The following is a 17,648-nucleotide window of genomic DNA, read 5'->3' as shown; positions in this document are numbered from 1 at the left end:
AATATTTATCAAGCCCGGTAGCCTCACCTTGCGTGGCCCTGCATGGCTTGATAAATCTGGAGCAATGCAGTGCAAATCGCTGCCTTGAGTTACTCGGCCCCACGGAAGCGTTCCATGGGTGTTCCCACGCATCCACCTGTGGATTCTGGCACATTGCCAGATTTACCAACACCAGTAAACCTGGGAATGGGTGAAAATGCTGCGCCTCCCAGGAGAGGGGTGATGAGCTTTATTTCTCCTCGGTTTTTCCTCCTTCTGACTGTGCTGCATTCTGCAGCACACTTAGAGGACAAAGCCTCAGAGGATTGTTTTTGTGCAGGAAGGTGGCCCTTCCTGCACATAAACAGTCCTTTCTACACCACAGGCACACATGGACCATGGTGCAAGGGTTCCTGCCTTGGTGCTAGGCAGCCAAAATGATGCCAGCGCAGTGGAAAGGACAGGAATGCATCATATCATGTTAAATACTGCACATTTCTGCCATTTTCCTGTCACACAGCACAGCAAAGTGGCTTGCTGCACTGCGTGAATCCTTGATAAATGAGGCCCTTTATTTCTACACTTTTAAATGGAGTGAAGACGCCCCCGGATAAATAGAAAGCCGTACAAGAAGAACAAAGAAAATAGAAACAAAAAGAAGCTGTAAGGAAATTGTAGGAAGTTGGCTCAATATGTACTATTTCAAAGTAAGAAATAGCATGCACAGTGTCCAAGGGTTCCCCTTAGAGGTAAGATAGTGGCAAAAAGAGATATTTCTAATGCTCTATTTTGTGGTAGTGTGGTCGAGCAGTAGGCTTATCAGAGGGTAGTGTTAAGCGTTTGTTGTACACACACAGGCAATAAATGAGGAACACACACTCAAAGACTTACTCCAGGCCAATAGGTTTTTATATATATTTATAAATATATTTTCTTAGTTTATTTTAAGAACCACAGGTTCAAGATTTACAAGTAATACTTCAAATGAAATGTATTTCACTTGGGTATTCTAGGAACTTTGAATAATCACAATAGCATGTACAGTTTTGACAAAAATGTCAATAAGCTATTTTAAAAGTGCAAAAATCAACAGTTCCTGGGGGAGGTAAGTAAATGTTAAATTCACAGGTAAGTAAAACACTTACAGGGTTCAAAGTTGGGTCCAAGGTAGCCCACAGTTGGGGGTTCAAGGCAACCCCAAAGTTACCACACCAGCAGCTCAGGGCCAGTCAGGTGCAGAGGTCAAAGTGGTGCCCAAAACACATAGGCTTCAATGGAAATAGGGGTGCCCCGGTTCCAGTCTGCCAGCAGGTAAGTACCCGCGTCCTAGGAGGGCAGACCAGGGGGGTTTTGTAGGGCACCGGGGGGGACACAAGTGGCACAGGGGCGGCCGGGTGCAGAGTGCAAACAGGCGTCGGGTTTCAGATAGGAATCAATGGGGAGACCCGGGGGGTCTCTTCAACGATGCAGGCAGGCACGGGGGCTCCTCGGGGTAGCCACCACCTGGGATAGGCAAAGGGTCGCCTGGGGGTCGCTCCTGCACTGGGGTTCAATTCCTTCAGGTCCTGGGGGCTGCAGGTGCAGTGCTGGTTCCAGGCGTCGGGTTCCTTGTTACAGGCAGTGGCGGTCAGGGGGAGCCTCTGGATTTCCTCTGCAGGTGTCGCTGTGGGGGCTCAGGGATCAACTCTGGCTACTCACGGGCTCGCAGTCGCCGGGAGTCCTCGCTGTAGTGTTAGTTTTCCGCAGGTTGAACTGGGGGCGTCGGGTGCAGAGTGGAAAGTATCACGCTTCCAGCAGGAAACGTGTGGTCTTTAAAAGTTGCTTCTTTGTTGCAGAAAGTTGTAGTTTGTTGAACAGGGCCACTGTTCTCAGGAGCTTCTTGGTCCTTTAGATGCAGGGTAGTCCTCTGAGGCTTCAGAGGTTGCTGGATCCTGTTGGATGCGTCGCTGTTGCAGTTTTCTTTGAAGTAGGGAGACGGGCCGGTGGGGCTAGGGCCAAATCAGTTGTCGTCTCCGTCTTCACTGCAGGGCTTCAGGTCGGCAGTCCTTCTTCTTTAGGTTGCAGGAATCTAGTTTCCTAGGTTCTGGGGAGCCCCTAAATACTGAATTCAGGGGGGTGTTTAGGTCTGGGAGGGCAGTAGCCAATGGCTACTGTCCTTGAGGGTGGCTACACCCTCTTTGTGCCTCCTCCCTGAGGGGAGGGGGGCACATCCCTATTCCTATTGGGTAAATCCTCCAAAATCAAGATGGAGGATTTCTAAAGGCAGGGGTCACCTCAGCTCAGGACACCTTAGGGGCTGTCCTGACTGGTGGGTGACTCCTCCTTTTTTTCTCATTATCTCCCCTGGACTTGCTGCCAAAAGTGGGGGCTGTGTCCAGGGGGCGGGTATCTCCACTAGCTGGAGTGCCATGGGGCATTGCAACACGAAGCCTGAGCCTTTGAGGCTCACTGCTAGGTGTTACAGTTCCTGCAGAGGGGAGGTGTGAAGCACCTCTACCCAGAGCAGGCTTTGTTTCTGGCCTCAGAGGACACAAAGGCCCTCACCACATGGGGTCAGAAACTTGTCTCTCAGCAGCAGGCTGGCACAGACCAGTCAGTCCTGCACTGAACAATTGGGTAAAATACAGGGGGCATCTCTAAGATGCCCTCTGTGTGCATTTAAAAAAAAATCCAACACTGGCATCAGTATGGGCTTATTATTCTGAGAAGTTTGATACCAAACTCCCCAGTATTCAGTGTAGCCGTTATGGAGCTGTGGATATCGTTTTTGACAAACTCCCAGACCACATACTTAGTATGGCCACAACTGTACTTACAATGTCTAAGAATAGACTTAGACACTGTAGGGGCATATTGCTCATGCAGCTATGACCTCACCTGTGGTATAGTGCACCCTGCCTTAGGGCTGTAAGGCCTGCTAGAGGGGTGACTTACCTATGCCACAGGCAGTATTTTGGGTGTATGGCATCCTGAGGGGGATGCCACGTCGACTTTGCCTTTTTGTTCCCACCAACACACATAATCTGCAATGGCAGTGTGTATGTGTTAGGTGAGGGGCCCCTTTGGGTGGCACAACATATGCTGCAGCCCTTAGGGACCTTCCCTGGTCACAGGGCCCTTGGTACCACTGGTACCTTTTACAAGGGACTTATCTGTGTGCCAGGGGTGTGCAAATTGTGGAAACAATGGTACATTTTAGATGAAAGAACACTGGTGCTGGGGCCTGGTTAGCAGGGTCCCAGCACACTTCTCAGTCAAGTCAGCATCAGTATCAGGCAAAAAGTGGGGGGTAACTGCAACAGGGAGCCATTTCCTTACAGAAATAGGTCATTGAGAGCATATCCTTCTATGGGGAAAAAATGTCTAGATGAGTAGAAACTTGAGCATCGCTAAAGTATTAGTTGAATAAAGGGGGAAAAGGGCAGGTGTGGGTTTAACAATTAGACCGAGGTAGAGAGATATTTGCAAACAGTGGGAGAGACAAGGAGGATGAGGGAGGATCTTATCTGAACTAGAGGACAGGAGCTATGCAAGATTAAACCTCGTTGTGAAAGACGATATTTCACATTCCTTTTGCTCACAGATGCACGGGACCTGGAGAGGTCCTGGTAAGGTGAGCTGGTGGATATGAGCCCAGAGACTTGTCCCATAGTAACAGGAAGAGATAGCCCTCTCATTCTTGAAGAACGGTGAATCAAAAGCAAGAGACTTTAAAGTGCAAAGGAGGCACTGGTCACTAAAGAGGATAGGTGGGAGTCTCTAAAAGGGGATGCTTTGTGGGTGATTCATGCAAAAAAGAACAGATGATGGATGGAATTCACCCCCACCTGCAGATCTGGGTTAAACCCATTGTCTTTTTGCTCGCCATGCTATTCCAGTTTGGACCCAGCCATATGCAAATCAGTCTTGACCCTGCTCCCCATGGGAAAAGTCCAGCCCCAACTGCCAGGTCAGGTCCTACCTGGACAGGAAACAAGCATCCTGGGACTAGTTTCAGGGTATCACCCTTCATCAGCCAGGCTAGGTTGAATTCAGTGGCACAGCAAGCATGGGACCTACGATTGCAGAACAATGCAAACATTCACCCCAAGTCACAGATCTGTGGGTGATTCAGGCTGTCTTGAACTGAGCATGAGCATCAATCAGAAGCCACTGGAAGGTTAGAAGACCTGGTGTGATGTGGTGAGATTTCATCTCTCCAGGGATGACTCGCGCTGCTGCAGAGTTGGTCCCTAAGGGATGAGGCCACAGGAACACCCTCAGAATCACGACCAGCACCAAAGACACCCTTGGTACCGCCGAACACCTGCACTTCCAGATCCACACCGACCTAAACAACACCCTCAGAGGGACCCTCGTTTCCCTACCCCCAACCCCCGACAGTAGTTCAGCGACTGCATCACCGACGTCATCAGCACACGCGCTCTCACATCCACAGACTACATACTCCTTGGGGACTTGAACGTCCACCTCGAGAACACCAACGACAACAACTCTACCACCCTGCTCGACAACCTGGACAACCTTCGCCTCAAGCAGCTCGTCATGACACCCACCGACTCTGCGGGACACACGCTTGACCCCATTTTCTCCGCCAGCAAACACATCTCCTTCAGCCGCACCACCGCACTCCACTGGACCGACCACTGCTGCATCCACTTCTCCTTCGAGAAACCCACAACGCATCATCACCCGCAACGGATTCCCCACCGCAGATAGAACAAGGTCACCGAAGACCAACTGATCACTACCCTCTCCTGGAACCCACCTATCGACACCACTGACCCAGCAGCCTGCAACCTCAGGCAATGGATCGACGACTGTGCCAACACTCTTGCCCCGATCAAGTATCCTTTTAACAGACGCACCAACAGAAAGGCCTTCTGGTTCACTGCCGACCTCAAGAATCTAAGCAAACATGCCAAAGACTTGAAAAGAAGTGGAGCCAAGATCAGACACTGGACAACCACACAGCCTTCAAGAACGCCATCCGCAGACACCACCAACTCATCCAACCCGACAAGAGAACCGCCTTCAAAGAACGCCTCAACAACACCGCACACAGCCACAAGGAGCTCTTCAATATCGTGAAGGAGCTCTGCAACCCTTGCTCCAATGTCAACGGCATCCCACCATCACAAGACCACTGTGACTATCTTGACACTTTCTTCTACCGCAAGATCGTAGACATCCATGAGAGCTTCAGTGCTCAGACCCCCGACAACCACTGACACCACAGACTCCCCACCCACCAGCCTCCTGCTCTCCTGGACCCACATCAACAACACCACCATCAAAATCATGAACACTATCCACTCAGGCTCACCATCCGACCTCTGCCCTCACCACATCTTCAACAAAGCAAGCTCCGTCATCGCACCCCAACTCCGGAAGATCATCAACAGTTCCTTTGAGACTGCCACCTTCCTGGAGAGCGGGAAACATGCTGAGATCAACACCCTACTCAAGAAACCCAAGGCGGACCTAAAGGACCTCAAGAACTTTTGGCCGATCTCCCTGCTCCCCTTCCCAGCAAAAGTCAAAGAGAAAAATGTCAACAAACAACTGACCCGTTTCCTCGAGGAGAACAACACTCTGGACCCATCCCAATCCAGATTCTGCAGCAACCACAGCACCAAAACCGCCCTCATCGCTGCCACCGACAACATCAGGACCATACGGACAACAGCGAAGCCACAGCCCTCGTACTCCTGGACCTCTCAGCCGCGTTCAACACCGTCTGCCACCACACCATATGCACACACCGCAACAACGCAGGAATCCGCAACAGAGCCCTAGACAGAATCACCTCTTTCCTCACCGGCAGAACTCAGAGTGTCCACCTCCCTCAATTCCGCTCTGAAGCCACCAAAATCATCTGCGGTGTACCCCAGGGTTTGTCCCTCAGCCGACCCTCTTCAACATCTACATGGCTCTGCTTGCTAACATCGCCCGATCTCACAACCTCAACATCATCTCATACACCGATGACACCCAACTGATCCTCTCCCTCACCAAGGACTCCGCCACCGCCAAAACCGACCTCCACGAAGGAATCAAGGCCACTGCCAAATGGATGAAGAACAGCTGCCTGAAACTGAATTCCGACAAGACTGAGGTCCTCAACTTCGGCTCCACCCCCTCCGCATAGGACGACTTCTGGTGGCCTGCCACACTGGGAACTGCATTGACACCCACCGACCAAGCACGCAACCTGGGATTCATCCTGGACTATACACTGTCTATGACCCAGCAAGTCAACGCCATCTCCTTCTCCCTCTTTAGCACCCTCCGCATGTCGGAATATCTACAAATGGATCCCCACTGAAACCAGAACAGTTACCCAAGCCCTCGTAAGCAGCAAACTGGACTACGGCAACGCCCTCTATGCAGGAACCACAGCCAAGCTCCAGAAAAGACTGCAACACATCCAGAACGCCTCCACACCACTCATCCTTGACATCCCTCGCCACTGCCACATCACAGCCCACCTGAGAGACCTACACTGGCTCCCCGTCAACAAGAGAATCACATTCAAACTCCTCACCCATGCTCACAGGGCACTGCACAACACCAGACCAGAATACTTCAACAAATGGCTCTCCTTTTACACCCTCACCAGAGAGCATCGCTCTACCGACCTTGCCCTCGCCACTGTCCTAGGCATCCGCATAACAACTGCCGGCAGATCGTTTTCCCACCTCGCCGCCAAGACGTGGAACACTCTTCCCTCCCACCTGTGTCAGACTAAGGACCTACTTACCTTCAGGAGACTTCTCAAGATGTGGCTGTTCAAGCAGTAGCAGCCCCTCCCCCCACAGCGCCTTGAGACCCTCACGGGTGAGTAGTGCACTTTACAAATTTGCTGATTGATTGATTGATGAGGCGAGTTCTAGATAATTCTGTGAACAGTGAGTTACAGTGCTTGAGGCTTGAGAGAACAAGTGTTTGCACCAAAGGCTTCAGATCTTTTTTGATGGGGTAAAGTGTCTGCACCACGATTGGTGATGCATCAATGACGAATGGAAATTCGACCAGCCAGTCTCTACTTTCGGCCCTCAGTTATTTGGCTCATGTGCAGGTTAGTTACTTGACATCACCCCTTCCCGCAGAAGAGCACGGAGAGATGTATGTATGAATTTGTATTTATAAATGACAAACCTAGCGAGGTAACAGTGGAGTGCTTCAAATCTATGAGCGATCTGTATAGTTTTCAACGTTGTGCTCTTCAGCAAACCAGCAGACGTCTTGGTATTACACACGGCTGTAGCCTCCGTAGGCAAATAATGATGAAGCAACTGAGGATGTGGGTGTTGGAGAAACTGTAAGATATTATTGAGGGGGTGATACAAGCTTGTGTACATGTGGTGAGGGTTTACCTTTCTGAATTATATAATAAACACTACATTTTACACAGTGACATTTGCACTCCAGGTGCACACAGGCCCTAGCAACAGGCAGCTTAAGTGATTTGCCCCCAATCATGATTTCCAGTCATGTGCCTAGGTAGGTATTTAAGTCTAGGTCGCTCCCCTGTCCTCACAGCGCCACCAGATCCAGATCCCCTGTTCTGCCTTCTCTTCTTGCCTGCTTCGCTGCCTGTGCCCTGAGTGTCTGTGTTGCCGTTTGTCTGCGTTCGCGCTCCCCTTTTTTCCTTCTGTATCCCCGAGTGCCTGTGCTGTGTGATCGCGCTCCCCCGGTTTCCTTCTGTATCCCCGAGTGCCTGCATCTTCTGAGTGCCGTCCCCCTTGCCCTCCCGCCGTCTCCCCCTCGTTTTTCGCCTTTTCTGCACTTTGTCATTTTTCTAGGCCTCCTCGCCTTCGGAGCCTTTTTCCCGCCGCTTTTTTGCCACTTTTTTCCCCCTACCCGCCCTCCTCCCGCCTCCCAGCTGACCCCGCCTCCCCCTTAAATGGCGGCTGCTGCGAGGCCGCGCAGCGGGTGCGCTGCTGGCGCGCCGAAGGCGCGCCTAAGGCAAGCCCGTCTGCGCCCGTCCGCGCCTGGACCGCGCACAGCGCCCGAACCCCTGGCCCCCGCGCCCCCCGCCTGACCTACGACTCCGCCACCCTCGTCAACCTCAACCCCGGCCGCACTCTGGGCTGCTACCGCGCCCACCCCAAACGGACCCACGGACCCTTCACCTGCAGCAACTGTCACTTCATCTGCCTACGGACCAACACCGCTCCCGTCAAGAACGACTCCCCCGGAAGCAATCTCCACTGCATCCCGGTCAACACCCGTTCCGTCCACAGGCACGCCATCGAACTGTGGAACCTCATCAACTCTACGAACCCGGACATCGCCTTCCTCACCGAGACCTGGATGAATCCCTCCTCGGCACCCGACATCGCCATAGCCATCCCCGACGGCTACAAAATCATCCGGAAAGACCGCACCAACCGCATCGGAGGAGGCATCGCCATCGCACACAAAAACTCCATCCGCATCTCAACCAACACCGACAACTCACTCCCCGACGCCGAACATCTCCACTTCACGATCCACAGCGACCCCAAGACCACCCTCAGAGGCACCCTCATGTACAGACCACCAGGACCCCGCACCAAATTCAGCGAAGACATCGCAGACTTCGTCAACCCTCACGCACTCCCGTCCACCGACTACATCCTCCTAGGAGACCTCAACTTTCACCTGGAGAACCTCACCGACAACAACAACACCACCGCCTTACTGGACAACCTCGCCAACCTGGGACTGAATCAGCTAGTCAACACCCCCACCCACTACGCCGGACACACGCTCGACCCCATCTTCTCCTCCAGCAAACACATCACCTTCAGCCACACCACCGAACTCACCTGGTCCGACCACAGCTGCGTCCACTTCATCTTCAAGAAGACCACTGTGCACCACCACACCCAGCAACCACCAAGAAGACACTGGAATCGTATCACCACGGATCAGCTCGCATCAACCCTCTCCCAGAACCGACCCACCAGCACCACCAACCCAAACGAAGCCGCCAACAACCTCACCAACTGGATCTCCGACTGCGCCAACCTCCTGGCCCCCCTGAAAACTCAAGCCAGCACCAACAACCACAAGAAAAACTCCTGGTTCACCCCCGACCTCAAGGACTCCAAGAAAGAATGCTGCGCCCGCGAGAAAACGTGGCGCCTCAACCAGACCGAAGAGAACATGTCAGCTCTCAAGGACGCCACGGGCCAACACCACCAACACCTCCGCGCCGCACGAAAAACAGCCTACCGGAACAGACTTGACAACAACGCCCACAACAGCAAGGAACTATTTGGCATCGTCAAAGAGCTCTCCAACCCGGACGCAGAAAACAACTCCATCCCTCCATCACAGGACCTCTGCGACTCCCTCGCGACCTTCTTCCACCACAAGATCACCGACATATACAACAGCTTCCCGACCACCGACGCGAACCCCCCCCCCCGGAACCCGCTACTGACATCACCACCATCCTCACCTGGAGCCCAACCACCACCGAGGAGACCACCCGCGTCATGAACTCGATCCACTCCGGATCCCCATCGGACCCCTGCCCGCACCACATCTACAACAAAGCCGACGACATCATCGCACCGCACCTCCGAGATGTCATCAACGCCTCCCTCACCACCGCCACCTTCCCGGAAAGCTGGAAACACGCAGAGCTCAACGCCCTCTTAAAGAAACCCACAGCAGACCCCACCGAACTCAAAAACTTCCGGCCCATCTCTCTCCTGCCGTTCCCCGCCAAAGTGATTGAGAAAATCGTCAACACTCAACTCACCAACGCCCTGGAAACCAACGACTCCCTCGACCCCACACAGTTCGGTTTCAGGACCAACCACAGCACCGAAACCGCCCTCATCGCAGCCACGGACGACATCAGAGCCCTGACCGACAAGGGTGAGACCGTGGCCCTCACACTCCTGGACCTCTCCGCAGCCTTCGACACGGTCTGCCACCGCACCCTGATACGACGCCTCAGCAACGCCGGCATCAGAGGCAAGGCCCTCGAATGGATCATCTCCTTCCTCTCCGGAAGGACTCAGAGAGTCCGCCTGCCCCCCTTCAGATCCACAGCCACGGAGATCATCTGCGGCGTACCTCAAGGATCCTCCCTCAGCCCCACTCTCTTCAACATCTACATGACCCCCCTGGCGAACATCGCACGCAAACACAGACTCTACCTAATATCATACGCCGACGACACCCAGCTCATCTTATCCCTCACAAACAACCCCACCTCAGCTAGGACCAGATTACATGAAGGAATGAAGGAAGTGGCGAACTGGATGACAGACAGCCGCCTGAAACTGAACGCCGACAAGACGGAGGTCCTCATCCTCGGCCCCACTCCCACCGCATGGGACGACTCCTGGTGGCCCCCCGCCCTAGGCAGCACTCCCCAACCCACCGACCACGCGCGCAACCTCGGCTTCATCCTGGACTCATCCCTCACCATGACCAGACAGGTGAACTCGGTGACCTCGGCATGCTTCAACACCCTACGCATGCTCCGCAAGATCTTCCGCTGGATCCCCACCGACACCAGGAAGACCGTCACCCACGCCCTCGTCACCAGTCGCTTGGACTACGGGAACACCCTGTACGCGGGCATCACCACCAAGCTGCTGAGGAAACTCCAACGGATCCAGAACGCTGCCGCAAGACTCATCCTGGACACCCCTCGCCACCACCACATCTCAGGACACCTGAAAAAACTCCATTGGCTCCCCGTCAACAAGAGGATCACCTTCCGACTCCTCACCCACGCACACAAAGCCCTTCACAACCTCGGACCCAAACTCATCAACAACCGCGTCTCCTTCTACACTCCTCCGCGCACTCTACGATCCGCCGGACAGGCCCTGGCAGCCATACCCCGCATCCGCAAAGCCACCGCCGGAGGAAGATCCTTCTCTTTTCTGGCAGCAAAGACCTGGAACTCTCTGCCCAGCCACCTTCGCGCCATACCTGAACACCTCTCCTTCAGAAGGCAGCTCAAGACCTGGCTCTTCTAGCACTGACCCCCCCCCCCCCCGCGCCTTGAGACCCTTTATGGGTGAGTAGCGCGCTTTATAAATGCGAATGATTGATTGATTGATTGATTGATTGATTGATCTCTTGGGAGACACCACATAAAAAGGAATTATCACCCCTTGTGATCAAACGAAATGTTTGCCAGGAAAAATACAAGGCAAACATAAATGCAACAAAGTGTTTAACAGCCGATTCAAAGTGAGCAAACCCCTCTAAAAGGCAGATGGAGATTCTAGGTCACCTTGGGGCAAGCATTTTCCGAGTGTTGTACTTGGAGAATGGCTTCCCCAAGTGGTCAATAGTTAATTCTGAGGAGTTCTAACACCAGAAGGCTATTTTATGAGTGTTTCTGGGGAAACAGAATTTTCCTTCTAAAATAAAAATGAATTTCTACGAAGAAGAGGCCGTTGTTTCCATTGTTCCCAACGCAATTCCGTTTGGGGGCGCAAAAATATAAGAAACAGGTGGAGAATGGATCTGTTGTCGATAAGGAAGGTGTTTTCAAACAACGCCACTTGGTGGCGCCAAAATATAAGAAAACGGATGGAGAATGGTTCTATTGCTGATAAAGCGTCGGTGTTTCCAAATAATGCCACTTGGTGGCGCCAAAATATAAGAAACAGACGGAGAATTACCCTTTGTCGATAAGGAGGAGGTGTCCCCAAACAACGCCATTTGGTGGCGCCAAAATATAAGAAACGGATGGAACATGGCTCTATAGCTGATAAACAGCCTGTGATTCCAAACAACGCCACTTAGTGGCGCCAAAATATAAGAAACGGATAGAGAAGGGCTGTATAGCTGATAAAGAGCTAGTGTTTCCAAACAACGGCACTGGGTGGCGCCAAAATATAAGAAAGGGACGGAGAATTACCCTATTTATCGATAAGGAGGAAGTGTCGTCAAACAACGCCACTTGGTGGCGCCAAAATATAAGAAACGGATGGTGCATGGCTCTATTGCTGCTAAAGAGCCTGTGAGTCCAAACAACGCCACTTAGTGGCGCCAAAATATAAGAAACGGATAGAGAACTGCTGTATAGCTGATAAAGAGCCGGTGTTTCCAAACAAAGCAACTTGGTGGCGCCAAAATATAAGAAAGGGACGGAGAATGGATTTTTTTTTTTTGTCGATAAGGAGCTAGCTACTCACACAAAATGCACGCACTCTCCGTTTGCACACAGCGCCTGTTGGCCATTTCCTTGGCCTCTTGACGCTTTGCGGTGCAGTTAAAGTCTTTGCTCCTACCACGAGGAGCAGATTTAACAGGTATTTTCATTTTTGTAAATCACCGGTTAACATTTGCGTAGGGATCACAACAAGAGAACATATTTATAAAAGGTAGGATTGAATTTTATGCACCTAAACAACTGCGCTATTGCTAGGCAGCAAATTGCGCGCTAGCGCAGGGGGAAAGGACAGAAATGCACCGTATCTCATAAATACAGCGCATTCCTGCCCTTTCGCATTGGCGTGGGGCAGCGCTGCAGGAAGACTTGCTGCGCTACACCAATTCCACATAAATGTGGGCCTTCATTTGGTGTTATGCATTCCTCTGCACAGGAAGCGGTCAGGCCTTGTGCCATGATGCGTGCTCTCGAAGTCCCCTTTCGAAGCCTCTCTCACTCCATTAGGATCAACACTTAATGTTCTGTTGTTAGAAACAACGAAGTGACTGACAGAATTCTTAAACCAATCATTAGCACTGACTGACAGGGCTACATTATAAACCATGTTTCACCCACAATGCACTTTAGACAGAGACCCTCAACCCTGATCCTGCTCCACTAGGAACAATTGCGCATCAAGAGTCCAGGTCCCCTGCGGAAGGGACCACAGACGACGTTAGCGAGGTACTGCGTGTTACCTATAGCTCACTGAGCACGGGACCCTTCCTAGGCATATCCACTGCACCTATGGTCTCTACTGCAAAAAAACTAGACAGTCAAGGAATGCTTGTATTAATTTCAGCTACTTGTGATTGCTTGGTTAACATTAGTCTTCCTCCCTCAGAAGCAGTCCTCAGAAAAAAAAAACCTGAAGATTGGCTGTTGACTTTTTGAGCAGGGCTGCTGGAATTATGCAGCAGTGTTGATTAAATTGTGTGGCAAGAAAATGCTGATTATGCGGTGTAATGCTGCACATTTAATGAAATTACTAAATTATTAGTGTCATTTTTACACTTGCTAACACAGTCAGACCATCAGTTGTACCTTAATATTAGTGAAATACATTTATATATATATATATATATAGCAATATAGCAATAAGCAACAGAAATGTGACCAGTCAAGCTTTGCAAAGGCCCTTCCACTGTACGGTAACATGTGTTGCTGCATTTTAGTAGCTTAGAAATCATACGAGCTAGAATTTTTTTGTTATGATCTGTAGATTATGCAGCAGATGATGGATTACGTGGGAAATGGAGCAAATCTATAATTATGTGGAAAACACTGCAGCTGCACAATTGCATAATTCCAGGGGCACGGTCTATAAGCTTTTTTCCATCTGCAGTCCACAGTGAGCACAACGATGCCCCCTGCTGGTTACAGAGTGCTTTACGAAACTAGAATAAAACATTTAACTGAGCTGCCTTTAAAGGTCTATCATTTCTGGTCGTGGCATGGCTAGCCACGGAGTACTGATCTGTCCCGGAGCCAGCCCTGGATGCTAGGCTCATACCCTGGTTTTATGTTGTTGGACAATCCAATGGTGTCCATGATTTATTCATGGTGATACACTGGTGCCAATGGTTCAGCCATGTCTTTGCCAGTGCACTGACCAGAGCCTGAGGCTGCTGAAGAGATGGAAGTGAGAGGCTGCCTGAGCTACAGCGACTGTTCCGGCCTCCAATTTACGCCACCTCCTTAAGGGAAGGGACCATCATAGCAAGAGTGTCACCCGTTCAGAGGAAGCAAAGTCTTGTGCCCCGCGCAACTAGAGAAGACTCCCTCAGCATCTTACAGTGCCTGGGCATGTGGGTCCTGACAACGAAAACCCAATTCAGCAGTGTTTTCTGGTAAATACCCAATTCACAAGTGCTTTTCCAGTGAATTCCCAATTAATTTGTGCTTTTTTGGTGATTACCCAAATTAGCGTTACTTCTCCCGTGCTTACACATATAGATGGACAAAATGTTATCTGCGATGGGCAGTGGTGGATTTTCCGTTTCCAATTTCTCAGCCAATCTTCTGTCCCAGCAACAAACAAGGCAACTTTGGTGGAGAATCATCTCCGACCTTAGAGGAGCACCCTAAATATGTCTGGGTTCCATCCACCACCTTGGAATAGGAGCTAAGTCGGCTCAGAAGTGGATAGAAGTTACTGTCACGAAGGGAAGCGTCACACACCACTCTCTCCATACATCTGGGCACGCGTCAGAGGACCTCCACACATCCACCATGGACTACTAGTGTGACCTTGAGCACAGAGGTAGATGTTCTACTCTTTCCAAGTTCCATATCTCTTATCTTGTCCTCTTTTTTCTCTGTGCAGATGAGTGGAGAGAAGAGAGTGACTGGGGAAACTCCTTGGGTGCTGGAGGACAGTGTGTATACCAAGGAATGACATCTGAGATGTTTAGAGGGAGGCAGGGGTATGAGTACTGAGGCTTACCATGTAGCGCCGTCCTGCACACCAGGTGCGTGTAGGAGAAGTACAACGTCGAGTTCAGCCTGAAGTACGACTCAATTATTTGCCGCGCTTTTTCGCTAATGTCGTAAAACAGACGAGCGCTCCGAAGTGGAACACGGCCTTCAGCACCAAACTGTGGAGTAAAGAAGAGGTGCATTTATTAGCGAAGAAGGGACAGTACAGTATTAAGATACACAATAGCCATTTGTGTAGCGCCGCCATAAGCTGAATTGCCTCATAGTGCCTAGAGAACAGGTGTCATTAGTACCAAAGTAAATGGAGCTCATCATAAAGACCTCAGAAGGATGAACTGCAAACTTGGCCAGATTAGGATTTGAAAATGTCAACTGTGTGGTAATCTCGGATATCTGAAAATAATATCAACGCACTAAATTTTCCCATATCACTTCTGTTACCGTCCCCCCTCACAAGTACTCATCCCTACAGCAACAAAACATTCAACCTACTTTCTTTGGTCCAGATAACACTAGTTAATAACCAATAGCTTCCTGTATTATCTCAACTGGACAACTGATGAGATGGCGGTGACCCCAGAACACCCCATCCCGCATCATAACTAGCACCGCCCGGCCCTCAGCAGGCCAGGGGCAGCGCATCACTGCATGATGAGAGGCTGCTACAATTTGAGAATCAGTTTAAAAAGAGGGCAACGTCTAAGAATTTTTAAAAGCCATAAATTAAGAATTGCTAAAGTCAAGAGAAAGCAATCTTCTGTGGGAGTTTCACTCCCACCCAAGGTAACCATGCTGCCCGGCTTCCAGTCAGGAGTTTGATTCGACAAGCTGGTGCGGACATAAACCACATGGAAACGAGGCCAAAAGAATCAAAGTAATGTTCCTAGAATGACACTTTTTGGTGGTGATTTCCCAATTAAATAAAGCATTTGAAATATACATCTGGGTACCACAGAACATACAATGACATTTCCCTGGGAAAGGTTTTCCTTTAGTCTTTCCATCAGAATCACTGCCACCCCACTTTAGTTTAGTGTGCTGGTTGGAAACTGGCACCAAGAGACAAGGTTTTAATCCCGGCTTCCCCATTTAACTAAACTGTGCTCTTGGAATTACCCCTTGAACACATACCTCTGTCCCCATTTTCTAGCTCTGGATTGGCAGTATTTAGAATCAATCTCAAAGCTTTTAGTAAATTTGTGGAAAATGTAAAAAAGAATGAAAACCCGGACTAGATGCTACCTTGAGAGATGGTGGGTAGAAAGTTGCCGCTCTTTGCTGTATTTACAAAAAGTAATTTAGTGATAAAGTAAAGGCCTTAGGAACAAGCAATGTTGTATTACAATCTCAGGTCTGTAAATTTACTCACTGTTTGATCTTGGGCAAATCATGCTCTCGTGTGTCTGTCCCCTGCTCTGATAATATGAATGCTTCTTAATGGAAGAAATAAACAGCAAAGGCATAATCCCAGCCGGGTCCCAACAGGGTTTTCATTCACACATTCAGGGCTGTTTAACTGCAGGTCTCTGCACTCCCTGATAGAATCTCTGAAGGTGGACATGTCCTTGAAGCTGCAGAGTGCAGGACCCCTCCTGTGCTGCAGCTCCTGCCTCCCACCCACAGCAGGCCCATCTCTCACCGCTCATGGATGGCCGAAACAGTGAGATGCGGGCACCCTGCGTGGCGGCTCGGAGTATCCCACCTGGCACCTACATGGCATAACACGCTAGCTGGGAGCAGGCAATGAGACAGACCTCAGAAATACAGGGCAAACCTGCAAAAAAGGGGACAAGTCTCCACCCGAGGGGGCACACCATGAAAATACTGGAATATTTGGTGAGAGTCCATTCCGAGCTGCTGCTGCCCTCGTGTAACCATTCTTTGAAAATTGTGCTGAAAATGCTCAATATCGTGCCACCACTTCAGATGCCCCCATGAGCCGCCACATCGGGTGGCCATCGGTGGCCTCCGCCTTTTACAGTTCACCAGACTTCACTGCCTCCCTGTGCCTCAAGTCTCACCGTCTGATAAAGCTGGCACCATTCAGAAACAGGCTGCAGGCACTACTGAGCGCGGTGCCCACTGCCTGGCAGAAGACCTCATGGCTAAAGCTACAAAGTTAACATTACAAATAAACGCTAAAGTTTCTTACTTAGGCATTGAAATGAACTGAGATATCACCACTAACTGCGCTGATAGCAGGGCGCACATATCACTAAAACGAGTGCACTCTAGTGAAAATGCGGCGTGGACATGTCTCTTTGAGAGAGAGAGAGTTTTATCCTAGTCCCTGCTGCCACCGGCTGGGACGCATCATCAGACAGCTACATGTCCCTGGAGATGGCGAAGGATTTCGTCCAATAATTAATTATTGACGACCACATCTCATCTTGGCAGAATAAAACCCCACCACTAATGGCCCCAAGGCATGCTTGGCCCTCAATTTAAATCCCTATAAAATCCCTCCTTAGGCTGCCACTTAAATCCTTTTTCCAGCAGTGTTTTCACTTACAATTCACTACAAATGATTGCTGTCAAGTGTGTGTGTGCTTAATTACAAGTTACTTATACACTCTTTGGTTACATTCAGTGCCTATTTTGTGCAGGTGTTTGCCGGTGAGGAGCACCGACACTTATTAGTCAACACTGGCACACATTTATGACAGTTCACCACATGGTGGCGCTGTCTGTCTATTTTTCAGAAGAGCACATCAGCACATCACTTACAATTTCAGTATACACTGCATTTTGGGAGCACTTGCAGGGTGTGCAAGCTACAGTGGCCTCCCATGAAATAACTTGGGCTCTTTCTTTTACTTATTTGAAATAAATTAAGCACCAGTTACATTTGCCTCTGGTGTACATAACAAGAACAAAGTATAAAAACTGTAAATATCCGATCAAGAACCTTTGCGGCCTGGGACATGCTGAGTTTTCCAACAGGCCTTGCCTTCGCATAGGGAACAGAACATTTTGAGGATGTGGTCAGCTCCCACGTTCTACCACAATAGAGTCATTTGTGAAATACCTCTTCTTGTCAGAAACT

General features: G+C 50.3%; 1 protein-coding gene across 1 annotated transcript in view; it reads right to left on the bottom strand.

Annotated features, from left to right (window-relative positions):
• P3H2 (prolyl 3-hydroxylase 2) overlaps positions 1-17,648 on the bottom strand; it is a 325,207-nt gene that overhangs the window by 30,033 nt on the left and 277,526 nt on the right. Inside the window, exon 11 of the mRNA XM_069212790.1 lies at positions 14,610-14,760. Coding sequence (XP_069068891.1) covers positions 14,610-14,760 — 151 coding nt within the window. The remainder of the gene's footprint in view (positions 1-14,609; positions 14,761-17,648) is intronic.

This window comes from Pleurodeles waltl, chromosome 11 (genome assembly GCF_031143425.1).
Source record: "Pleurodeles waltl isolate 20211129_DDA chromosome 11, aPleWal1.hap1.20221129, whole genome shotgun sequence".
Classification (NCBI taxonomy): Eukaryota; Metazoa; Chordata; class Amphibia; order Caudata; family Salamandridae; genus Pleurodeles; species Pleurodeles waltl.
This window is presented reverse-complemented; position numbering and strand designations above follow the sequence as displayed.